This window comes from Myotis lucifugus, unplaced genomic scaffold (genome assembly GCF_000147115.1).
Source record: "Myotis lucifugus unplaced genomic scaffold, Myoluc2.0 scaffold_80, whole genome shotgun sequence".
Taxonomy (NCBI): domain Eukaryota; kingdom Metazoa; phylum Chordata; class Mammalia; order Chiroptera; family Vespertilionidae; genus Myotis; species Myotis lucifugus.
Genome location: NW_005871128.1, coordinates 3064686 through 3078008, shown reverse-complemented (window position 1 = coordinate 3078008; position 13323 = coordinate 3064686). Strand labels below are relative to the sequence as shown.

At 39.2% G+C, this 13323-nt stretch overlaps 1 protein-coding gene across 1 annotated transcript in view; it reads right to left on the bottom strand.

The window, feature by feature from the left end:
* PRIM2 (DNA primase subunit 2) overlaps positions 1 to 13323 on the bottom strand; it is a 275478-nt gene that overhangs the window by 254882 nt on the left and 7273 nt on the right. Inside the window, 2 exon segments of the mRNA XM_006090734.3 lie at positions 10744 to 10864; positions 12243 to 12322. Coding sequence (XP_006090796.1) covers positions 10744 to 10864; positions 12243 to 12322 — 201 coding nt within the window.

The following is a 13323-nucleotide window of genomic DNA, read 5'->3' as shown; positions in this document are numbered from 1 at the left end:
GTAAATGTTTAACTACAGAGAATAGGAGAACACTAACAATGCTATTTAGTAAAATTAATTTCACCATTTTAGGATCTAAATAGTAACATGTATGGTATTATAAGACAATTAGGAAATAGCTGTATCTGTGGGAAACTTCAGCTAATTCAGTCATACATTTTTTCCAAGGGCAAAGTCATAGGCATACAGTCATCAACAATGAGAATACAAGGAATTCTATATTCGAAGCTGCATGAAAACTTTAAAAGAGAGAAATGATTTTACAAGTTATTTCAAAAAATTTTGCATATGTTAATTTTAGCCTTCAAGGGTAATTCAGCTTGAAGTTTCACATTTAGCTAGGTTTAAACTATCTTATAATGAGCAGAATCTAATTTTGTAGCTTGATAAGGAAAATCCAAAGTCTGTGAACTTCTAAAATATTGCCAGTAAAGACCATCTGCCATGGTGTATTTTTACAACTATATGCATAAATGGTTAGGCCTCAATTAACTAGAAAATTCAGTGAAACTTTTCCTCATTCTCTAAATATAATACCATAGCTACCCATCAAACACATATAATACAAGGTTGGCTTCCATAAGTATTTCATTTGAAAAAACACTGTGAGAGTAAAAGTATTGTAGCATTTGTAGAGTCTGCTTATAGAAAGAAACCCCCATGTTAATGCCTTCTAATTTGGAAAGAAGTTAAAGGTATGTAATTGTAACAGAAACACATAAAGGACTCTGTTTAAATCATAAATTTCCCTATATAAAATAGAAAACAAATTGAAATTTGCTAATTAGCATAATCCCAAAAATTCAACTCAATAGAAAAAGCTCATTTCATATTTCATATATATATATCCTATATAATAAAAGAGAAACATGCAAACTAGCTGTCCCTCTGCTACACTCAAGCCACGCCCACCAGCCACGCCCATCAGCCAATCAGAGTGACTATGCAAAGTAACCCAACAAAGATGGTGGTTAATTTGCATACACCAGTGTCAGGTGCCCCAGGAGGCGACTGCGGGCCGGGGGGCTCCCAGGAATTTCACTGGTCCAGGAGGCGAGGCCGCCCACGCCTAGCCACGCCCTCAGGCTCCCAGGACCTTGCTGGTGGAGAGCAGAGCAGGAGAGGAGTGGGCGGAGAGCGGGAGGTTTGGAGGACATAGAGCAGAGCGAGAGAGAGGGCAGCCTGGAGGGCGCGGCTCCCTCTGTTACCCCAGCTTCCTCATCACAGCTGTGAAAACTGACATCAGGGAGGAGGAAGTCCCACCCCCACAGAATCAGCCAGAATCAGCCTTTGGTCAGACCGCTCTCAGCGGCCTGACAGCAAGGACTCTCATTCACCTGCATCTCAGACCATGACAGTAGAGACGTGGGACTATGTCTAAAGAACAACTGTTGATACAACGTAGCTCTGCAGCCAAAAGATGCCGGCGTTATCGACAGAAAATGTCTGCAGAGCAGCGTGCGTCTGATCTTGAAAGAAGGCGGTGCCTGCGACAGAATGTATCTGAACACCAGCTACTGGAAAAATGTTGTTCTGATGCCGAAAAACACCGGCATCATCGACAGAAGATGTCTAAAGACCAACGTGCCTTTGAAGTTGAAAGAAGGCAGTGGCGACGACAGAATATGTCTAGAGAACAGTCATCAACAAGTACTACCAATACTGGTAGGAACTGCCTTCTCAGCAAAAATGGAGTACATGAGGATGCAATCCTCGAACATAGTTGTGGTGGAATGACTGTTTGATGTGAATTTTGCCTATCACTAAATTTCTCTGATGAAAAACCATTCGATGGGAAATTTACTCAATGTTGTAGCAAAGGGAAAGTCAGTCCAAATGATATACATTTTCCAGATTACCCGACATATTTAAAAAGATTAATGACAAATGAAGATTCTGACTGTAAACATTTCATGAAAAAGATTCGTTCCATAAATAGTTCTTTTGCTTTTGCTTCCATGGGTGCAAATATTGCATCGCCATCAAGATATGGGCCATACTGTTTTAGAATACACAGACAAGTTTATCACCATTCTGGAACTTTACATCCTTCGGATGGTGTTTCTCGGAAGTTTGCTCAACTCTGTATTTTGGATACAGCCGAAGCTACAAGTAAAAGATTAGCAATGCCAGAAAACCAGGACTGCTCAGAAAGACTCATGATCAACATCAACAACCTCATGCATGAAATAAGTGAATTAACAAAATCGCACAAGATGCTACATGAGGTAGAAAAGGAAGCCCAATCTGAAGCAGCAGCAAAAGGTATTGCTCCCACAGAAGTAACAATGGCGATTAAATAGAATCGTAACAGTGATCCGGGTAGATATAATTCTCCCCGTGTAACCGAGGTTGCTGTCATATTCAGAAACAAAGATGAAGAACCTCCTTTTGAAAGGGACTTGCTCATTCATTGTAAACCAGATCCCAATAATCCAAGTGCCACTAAAATGAAACAAATCAATATCCTGTTTCCTACATTAGATGCAATGACATATCCTATTCTTTTTCCACATAGTGAAAAAGGCTGGGGAACAGATATTGCATTAAGACTCAGAGACAACAGCGTAATTGACAATAATATTAGACAAAATGTAAGGACATGAGTCACACAAATGCAGTATTATGGATTTCATCTCTCTTGCAGGACACGTTTAACCCTATTTTAAATGCAGGAAAATTAACTCAACAGTTTATCGTGGATTCATATTCAAAAATGGAGGCCAATCGGATAAATTTCATCAAAGCAAACCAATCTAAGTTGAGAGTTGAAAAAATATAGTGGTTTGATGGATTATCTCAAATCTAGATCTGAAAATGACAATGTGCCGATTGGTAAAATGATAATACTTCCATCATCTTCTGAGGTTAGTCCCAGAAATATGCAGCAGCGATATCAGGATGCTATGGCAATTGTAACGAAGTATGGCAAGCCCGATTTATTCGTAACCATGACATGCAACCCCAAATGGGCAGATATTGCAAACAATTTACAACGCTGGCAAAAAGTTGAAAACAGACCTGACTTGGTAGCCAGAGTTTTTAATATGAAGCTGAATGTTCTTTTAAATGATATCTGTAAATTCCATTTATTTGGCAAAGTAATAGCTAAAATTCATGTCACTGAATTTCAGAAACGCGGACTGCCTCATGCTCACATATTATTGATATTAGATAGTGAGTCCAAATTACATTCCTCTAATTAATTCCCTTTCAATGTGCACGAATTTCATGCACTGGGCTACTAATATATATATATATATACCCAATATTTAGCCCTGAGAAAGGATAAGTATTCCATGTTACTATACTCATCTTAAGGATTACCTAGTGCTTGTAAAACAGAATAGAAGAAAATCTTTTTTTTTAATTCATTTCAGAGAGAGGAAGGGAGAGGGAGAGAAACATCAATGATGAGAGAGAACCATCTATCAGCTGCCTCCTGCACACCCCCTACTGAGGACCCAGCCCATAATCTGGGCATGTGCCCTGCGGGGAATCAAATCATGCACTCCAGCTTCATGGGTCAACGCTCAACCACTGAGCCACACCAGCCAGACGAGGCAAATCTTTTTAACTGACTGTGATAGGCAGTTAGATACACATGAGCAGAGCAAGGATAAAAGGCCAGGTACATAAGATCACCAGGGCAGAAAGCCCCAGGTGCCTAGCAACTGGCAAAACTAGGAAAACAAGAACCTCACCCCCAGGGTAACTCTCCCTCTCCTGGCATATCCCTGGTCATGCAGTTCGCACCCTCCCCTGACCTTTCCTCCCCTGACATGTCCCTAGTCATGGGGATTAGACCCCCTTAGAGGGGGATGGAACAAGGGGACCTGAGAATAGCCCTTAGGCATTAACCCCGAGGGATAACAGGCCCCCAAAAGGCAACAAAACCAGACAAGTGAGGCTATGGTTGGCATCAGAATCAGCTGAACTGACCCTGGCACTGACCAATCAGTTGAGACCACAGCCCTAAAAAAAAAAAAACACACACACACACACACCTGGAAGGTTGATGAATATTCTATTGAGATCCTTCCCTGGGGCCTCCCCTGAAATCTCCACCCTTAAAAGCACTTAGGACAAAAGAATATATACGCATATATGCAGAGCCCATGGACAAAGACATTAATATGGTGAAGGCCTAGGAGGGGCTAGGGCAGGGGTGGAGGGAGGCCATGGCGGGTAAAATGGGGGACATCTGTAATAGAGTCAACGATAAAAAATAAATAAATAAATAAATAAATAAATAAATATTACCTCTTTTAAAAAAAGCCCTTAGGACAGAGGTTCCACACTCCCCCTCTTGGGAGAAAGACAAGAAGCACGACTATGCCTTTCTGGTCCCTCTCTTCTTTTCCGGCAGGCACCCTACCTTTACCCACTCTCTCCTGAGCTCCAAGGGCCCTTCTTTTGCCTCTGTAATTTGTTTCCTGAGCCCCTTTCTTATATTGCTCATTTCTACCTCTGTGACTTTCTAAATAAACTTTCTTTTATAGTTTGAGTCTGGGTTCTGAATTCTTTCTTAGCCAGAACTCAAGAACCAAGATTGCTGAGCCAAGGTCCGATCTGACTCCACTAACACCTGGTGCCATTTCTGCTCCTGCCAACAGGACTACTATTTTCTCCAGAAATTAATTCAAACATTTACTCAACACTCAGAGAGCATCATGCTTAGAACTGTTAATCAATCCAAACCAAACTGGACTACTTCACATCCTTGGAACATACAGTGATTTACACTCCAGAAATAAACTTGACCCTTCATCTGATTATTAATTCTTTCCTCCTCAGTGCCTTTTAAGTCTGAAATTTGCACCAAGAGTGTTGAGAGTGTATGTCTTACCATCCACTTCACTCCTTCCAGACCCCCCTTTCCACTCTTGTCAAAGTCAATGGCTTGTCTGAAGTTCTATGAAAAGCTTCTAGGCTTATCCCACATGTTTGTTCTCTAGTTTATTACACTTTTACATCTATGGGTCCTGTCCCAACTATATCATCAGACTCCCCTATTGCCTGAAATTAAAAGGAGAGATTAAAGGTGCACATATTTCATTTTGCAGGCACCACATTAAAATCACTTTGCAGCTTATTAACAGGCTTGTAATATATAAACATATCCCAGAGGATAGGTATAAAGAGAGTAATGTATATCAGATGAATGTCATTTTCACTTTTTTATATGTTTTTATTGGTTTGAGAGAGAGAGAGGAAGGAGCAGGAGAGAGGTAGAGAAACATCGATGAGAGAAACATCGATTGGCTTCGTAGAGAAACATCGATGAGAGAAACATCGATTGGCTTCCTCCTGCATATCCCCTACTGGAGACTGAGTTTTAAGTCATGATCACAATGATGCACGCACATTCAGAAGAGCTACAACCCAAACTAGGTCACAATGATGCACGCACATTCAGAAGAGCTACAACCCAAACTAGGTCAACTAACCATGAAAACAATACAGGGTGGGGCAAAAGCAGGTTTACAGTTGTGAGTATTCAAAACACAGAGTTTATTCTTGTATTACTATTTATTAACTATTGTTTTCTTTTCCATACGAACACCTGTAAACCTACTTTTGCCCAAACCTGTACAATAAGGGCCAAAATTATCAGAAAGACATTGCTAACTGAAGGTCAACTTACAAATATGTAAGAAATAATGACACCAGTAAACATCAAAAACTACTTTAAAAGTCTACACACGTAAAACTATTAAAATCAATGTAAAATCAATGTTCCAATGTTAACTGGAAAAAGGCATCCAAAGGTTCCTAATAAATTCATATAACTGACATTTTCAATTACAAAAGACAAACTAATTCATGTTCACTGAAAAGAAGTTACCAGCCAAAAATGACATGAAATAATTTCTAAGACAGAAGAAATTAAGATTTCAAACTACAAGGGACAAGAAACAAATTTTAAATGTCAGGTTCAGGATAAGGAAAACTATTTTAAACTAAGCAAAAATAAGTAATTCAGAGTTTCACACATACTTGTTTTCACTGAGCAGGGCGATTAAAGGTTACCAGCTGCACTTGCCTTCATTCAAAACCCTTAGTTCCTGAACATATTTGTCAATTGAACAGCACTACTTCTCTTTAATATGCAGCAGAATTTTCATCTGTGACACACAGAATCCTCTCCACGTCTTTTACGATGCTCACCTTCATTGTCCTGCCATTCTTACTATTCTAACGAAAACATCCTGCCATTAGCTCCACCGGTATTTCAAATCCATTTAAAAAAACACACACACACAACATTTTTTGACTGTCCTGAGAAGGTTTGAAAACATTGAGGTAAATTATAAGCTGCTGTCAAGTCTGTGAACTGCAACAGCACAGAGACCTCTTGTCTGGGAGGCTGACAGCTGCCAAAGCCTGACCTTTCCCTAACTGGTCAACTGAAGACGCGCTAACAGGATCTGTTTAACCTTACCCATCCGCCTGTCATGTGACACAAGGGCAAGTCAATCAACTCAGCAAGGAGAGCTCCGGAATGGTCCCCACAGAGAGCAACATTTACTCACTTCTAATCCTTCCTAAAAATTTCAGATTTAAAATGCAAGCTATTTACACCTAAGTCCAAAACCAAGAACTACCAGTTCTTCCTTTTTGAATACTTCATATTAAGGCTTTCCGTTGTATGGCATAAAGATTCAAATTCTACTATCCACTGGAAACCCACATATAGACTAAAAAGGGCAAAGTTTCAGAGAACTGCCAGAGCCCGAAATAGAGCACAAGTGCCCCAAGATCCGATAACTGGCCCCATTCACCTCCTCCACATTTTTATCAAACAAAATTATATCAGCCATGGCAAGCTGAACAAAAACAAAATTTGAGGGGAAAAAAACTGTACAAAGAAATTAATTCTCCCTTTTCCTGTACATATTTCTCCATCAAAGCAAACACAATGCAATTTAGTTATACCAGTGCATTTCCTAACGTAAAAACATTTATTTTACAGAAGTAGATCAACATAAAAGTCATTGCATTTTTAATGAAACTGAAATGACAGAGAAATGCGCACACACACTTGAATTCCAGGTACACTCTAATATGTGTGTGCCAGCAACCCAGCTCCCGTGACATGGAGACCAGGATGGCCTCATGGCCCTCCATTCCCACTGTGTCCTTCCCCCTAGACTTAGGCAGCAGGGCCTATGCACATCAGCGACCAGCTTATGGGACAAATGCTAAGAACTTTTCCCTAACCCTTGTTTTGTCCTGAGTCTAAAATATGGGTCCTGAATCTAAAAACATCACTGACACCTGTTGTAGCACAATAGTTTTCAAATGCAATCCTAATATTCTAATCGAAGTGAAGAAAATGTGTGTGTTCCTATTAATGAAATGGTGAAAGTTGGGGAATGGGAAGAGCTATGGAGCCAAGCCCATGAACAGCACGTGAATTGAAGTTCCTTCATTACCAGACGCCAAGGGAGAGCGCCAGAGAGAGAGGGAAAAGGTTTCTCCCAGAGAAGGAAAAGAGGGAGAAAATGGGAGGTATCTGTAATACTATCAACAGTAAAAAATATATTTTAAAAAAAAAAGAAAAGAAAAGGTTTCTCCCAGGAAAGTGATTAAATCTATCACAGGAATGATTTTTATGCCAGGCCCCCTGCAATGATTTCTCACTCTCTAACTTCCATGAATCCCCACCAGCTACAAACACTTGATCAAGTTTTACATTCTCAGTGTTTACTGCAAAACAAAAGGCATGATGTTTTTCACGCTCTGCACACCTCTAGTTCTGATAAACCCCCGAAGAGGACTACCTGTATCCTATCCCCCCACTGAGAATCTCTGAACCAGAAAAAACAAAACAGTCACACAAGAAGCCAAAATTAGTGTTCCTTTTAGAAACTGTATAGGACACCCCCGACCCTGTTGACGTACGAATGTGGATATTTTCTCCTCAATCTCTGAATTTTATCCATATCTCTATACCTAACTTTAATGTAAGTTTATTATAATGCATCTCAAATGACCTGCAGAATGAAACACAAGAGAAAGAAAGGAAGAAAGAGAAAATTATAGCATGCAGGCTAGCAACCAGAGTAATATGAAAAACCATCATGACAACCAACACACTAGATAAAAGTACAGTAGTCCCCCCTTTTCCAGTTTTGCTTTGCATGGTTTTTAGTTAGCCACGGTCAATTATTGTCCAAATATATTAAATGGAAAATTCCAGAAATAAACAATTCATAAGTTTTCAATTGTGGGCCATTCTGAGTAGTATGATGAAATGTCATACCATCCTGCTCCATCCCACCCAGGATGTGAATTATCCCTTTGTCCATGTATCCATGTTGCATGCACTACCCACCATTAGTCGTTTAGTAGCTGTCTTGGTTATCAGATCAACTGTTATGGTATCGCAGTGCTTGTGCTCAAGTAGCCCTTATTCTACTTAACAACGGTCCCAAAGCACAAGAGCAGTGATGCTGGCACTTCAGATATTTACCACCAGTCAATTAGTGTCTCATACACTTGCCTGCATACAATAAAGCCCAATCTTCCAATCTACTTTTCAGCATCTCAATCTTAAAAACGAATAGTAAAGGATCATCATACATTCAAGATGACAGACTATCTAAAACAGATGAACTAAATAAAGAAATGAGAGGCAGACAATGAAAGGAGCAGAAAAATACAGGGTGGGAAATGCATGGGGTTTGGGGGAGGTGGTCCTGGGCTTGACACTTTTCTGTGCCTGGGTAAATGTAATTTAGAAACCTCCTGGGGCTCTTACGGAAAGTGAGGTAAACTGTGACAGTGCCTCCTGAGCACATAATAGACACTAAATGTCTACCAAATGTTTGTGTACCGTCCTTCATGCAATCTCTTTTTTCCAACTCAATAACCCACACTGAGTCTTACATCTTCCACTTCTCAGATAGGACAATGTCTTTTTACTTTATTTTGGCTTCAAGTCACCCATTCTAACACCCAAGTAGAGTCTCAACCAGTCCTACTACCACCACAATCTTTGGAAGATTGTTCTAAGTCTTCCAAAGTAGAATTATTGGAGTACAGAGCCACCTACAGGACATATATTCTATTTCTACCCACAATGGGTAGTATCCCTGCTAAATATGTCCCAGACACTTCTTTCTTTTTTTTTAATTTTTTTGCTTTTTAAAATTTATTTTTAATTAAAGTTGACTTATAATATTATATTCGTTTCAGGTGTACAACATAGTGATTACACATTTACACACCTTATGAAGTGGTCACCATGATAATTCCAGTAACCATCTGACACCATAAATAGTTATTACGGTATTATTGGCTGTATGCCCTGTGCTGTACATTACATCCCTGTGACTTATTCTGTAACTGGCAATTTGTACTTCTTAGTCCCTTTCACCTTTTACACCCATTCCCACAACCCCCTGAAATGCCTACACTTCTCTTTTTTCTGTCTTTATTGGTTAAGGTATTACATGTGTCCTTATCCCCCCATTACCCCCTTAACCCCCCACTCCTGCCCTCACCCCCCTGGTGTCTGTGTCCATTGGTTAGGCCAGTGGTCGGCAAACTGTGGCCACTTGAGTGTGGCTCTTCCACAAAATACCACGTGCAGGCGTGCACGTACAGTGCGACTGAAACTTCGTGGCCACACTCAAGGGGCCAAAGAGCCGCATGTGGCTCGAGAGCCGCAGTTTGCCGACCACTGGGTTAGGCTTATATGCATGTATACAAGTCCTTTAGTTGATCTCTCCCCCTTCCCCCTACCCTCCCCTGCCTTCCCACTGAGGATTGACGGTCTGATTGATGTTTCTGTCTCTGGATCTATTTTTGTTCATTGGTTTATGTTGTTCATTAAATTCCACAAATGAGTGAGATAATGTGATATTTATCTTTCTCTGGCTTATTTCACTTAGCATAATGCTCTCCAGTTCCATCCATGCTGTTGCAAATGGTAAGAATTCCTTCTTTTTTACAGCAGCGTAGTATTCCATTGTGTAGATGTGCCACAGGTTTTTAATCCACTCATCTGCTGATGGGCACTTAGGCTGTTTCCAAATCTTAGCTATGGTGAATTGTGCTGCTATGAACATAGGATGCATATATCCTTTCTGATTGGTGTTTCTAGTTTCTTGGGATATATTCCTAGCAGTGGCATCACTGGGTCAAATGGGAGTTCCATTTTAGTTTTTTGAGGAAACTCCTTACTGTTCTCCACAGTGGCTGCCCCAGTCTGCATTCCCACCAGCAGAGACACTTCTTTCTTACATAATTACTATATATAAGTCATTCAGATTTGTCTGCAAAATTATTATTTAAAACTACTCAGAGATTTTACTAACAACTGACCTTTAAAATAAGTATTAACCCCTCTAAACTTCCTTATTGGATATAAGTACTACCACTTCTCTGTTTTCTTTAATATATTAGCTTTAAATGTTTGGCCTAGAAGATTCTGGTTAAAGATGAACTTTTATACATTAAACATTTCTGTGCTTTCATTAATCACATATTTAACAAAGCAACTAAATGTGAGGCTCTGGTACGAAGGAGCCCTTTTTCTTCTAGTCACTGAAAGGAAAAGGTTCACCATCATGCAAAGCCAATAGCTATTCTCTCAGTCAGGTACTTAGGGAGAAAACATAAAGAGAACAAACTCCACACGTCAATACTAGCACTTAAGGTGGGATGAATACTAGCACTTAGGGAGGGATGAGCGGTGCAAACAATTGGAAATGACTACAAGAATATACTCACAGCCTCAAAATGCAAATGACTATCCTTTAAAAAATCTTGAATTTTGTCCTTGGGTAAAATACTGAATCGAAATCGAAGAAGATCCATTTCTTGTTGAATAAACCAGCGTCTAAGATCTTCACTAAAATGGAGATAGGAAAATTACAAGTATAAATTATAAGTCCAATGGGTAGTTTAGAAGTCCACTGATTATTAAATCCAAGAAGTTTCTATGAAACAGTATTCAAACATGACCAAGATGACAATAGACAGAAGTTAAAAGTGTTCTATTGTAGTATAAAGAGAATTTCCAGGGATGGGCTAAATGTGGGGAAAGAGGCGTAATGAACATACAATTAAAATAATTAAATACAGAATACTTTAAGCTTAGCTGCATTATTATCAAATAATATAAAAGAAAATAGTTCACTGCATCTAATGTAACCACAAAATAGTCAATTACATTAGAATATAGGATATTACTTCTGTCTAAGGTGATTTCATCCATGCCAAATAAACCCAAATTTTATAAACGTACTTTACCTTACCTCTGAATAGATTATGATCAGATAAATTTCACAATGTAACCTTTGCTTACAGCTTTTTTGTTTATAATTTCACAAAATTTAATATGCACGGTATACTCAATTTTTCAAAAGCCAACACACAAATACTATATATTAAATTGCAAGACGGATCCATAATCACATTATTGTTGTTACACAATAATGATGCTAATGAATGTACAATATGATTTAGTTTTTTACCAAGGTGGTTTTCACACTGTCAGCAATTCACTTACTGCATAAATTGCATAATCTACATATGCTTTTTCACAAAAGAAAATCTCTAGGACCAAAACTGGTCAATAATTTCTAGTTATTATCTTGGGATAGTAAACAACTTAATGTTCTCATTTGATAAGCCTATTAGTAAAAAGAAAAGGAAACGAAACTTATAAGTATGTTCTTTTGCCAGAATTAATACAAGGAATAAAAACACCACAAAGTTTAAAAGGCAACTAACTCCTTTCCCTCTGGGTGGCACTATTGACTTATAGAAACCAACTACCAGAGGAAAATATCTTAATCTAATGGTCACTGGTCCATACATCTCAACTTCTAAAAACCTGCATCGAATTCAGTGGGTACCTTGATCCATATTTCCTTCTTATAAATATACCAGTTTTCGGGCGGGGGGGGGGGGGGTGGAGACAAAGTAACAAACGTCTCTTTCTAATAAAATTTCCCTCAATTTCAAATCCCAAATGAAGAGTCTCTCCCATAAAGGTAAAACATGTTTCAACTGGCAAAGTGTTTCAGTAGGATTTTTTTGGGATATTGCATAATAAACAACTTGTTTCCAACAATCTGCTGCAGCAGTGTTTAACTCATGAACCACTGGTTGCTGATGTCGTCCTGAGTTTTCCTATGTTCAGTACAATACATGTTAACTTTCCATGTACCAATGAATAACCCAAGACATCAAATATGACAGTGAGAATATAAATGTGTACTCACGACTGGCAATAAGCAAGGCGTAAAATAAAGTGAGAAATGTGATCTTTTCTTCGTGCGTCATATTCGTCTTCTAAGTTTTCCTTAAAAATAATGGTACATGAATAAAATGAATGCATTAGAATAGTAAGAGGTGTAAAGTAATACTGAGTCAGCATAAGCTAATGTAAAGTAAAAGTTTCATAAACACAAACTTCATAATATGCTTTGCAGGATAATGATCATTTTTCATAAGTTAGCAACCAGGTAAAACTGAGAACTGAACTCATCTCAGCAAAATCTCCTGGGTTTGAACCCTGCTATTTTCCTAACTTTCTTTGTTATCCATCCTATACCTAGGGTACTCACCGTTTCAACAACTTCTTGCATCAACCCTCAACTTCTTGCTTTTCAACACTGTGGCAAAATCTAGATTCTAAATTAATCTACAGCTATACTCTGCAGTCTATTGAAAATGCTGAAACCTGGGAATTTGGAATATTGAAAATTCACAGCCTCTAACCCCAGCTGGACCTTTACCAACACTAAGGAAACTTTATCCAAGTCCAAAATAGTAACAGCAAACATGTCTTGTGCACTTACGAGGTACCAGGCACTATTGTAAGCATTTCTCATCTATCAACCCATTTAATCCTTTAAAAATCCCTATAAGGTAAACTCTGCTGTGTACCCCTATTACACAGACAAGGAAAATGAGGCACAGGGAAGTTATATAACTTGTCCAAGGTCACAAAACTTTTAAGCAGCAGAGCTGGGATCTGACACAGCCATCTCTGTTCTCATTTCTTAGAAAAGCTGTTTCAGCTCTTCTGTTGTGTCACAGCTGGTCCTCAGAGTCAATTCGCCTAGGGGTTCACCCCATGGTGCCAACAGCAATCAAGGCTCAACTACAATAGGACAGTGCACACAGTCCACCCAGGGGTGCACCTAGAGAGCCCAGCTCAGGTGACTGCAGAGGCTGAGCCACCGGGCCCTACAGGACACTTACTACACAAGGCCACTCTACCAATTCCAGGAGACATAGCACAGGAACAAACACAGGGAGCAGCAAAAATGTGGAGACAGGAAACATGTCATACATGAA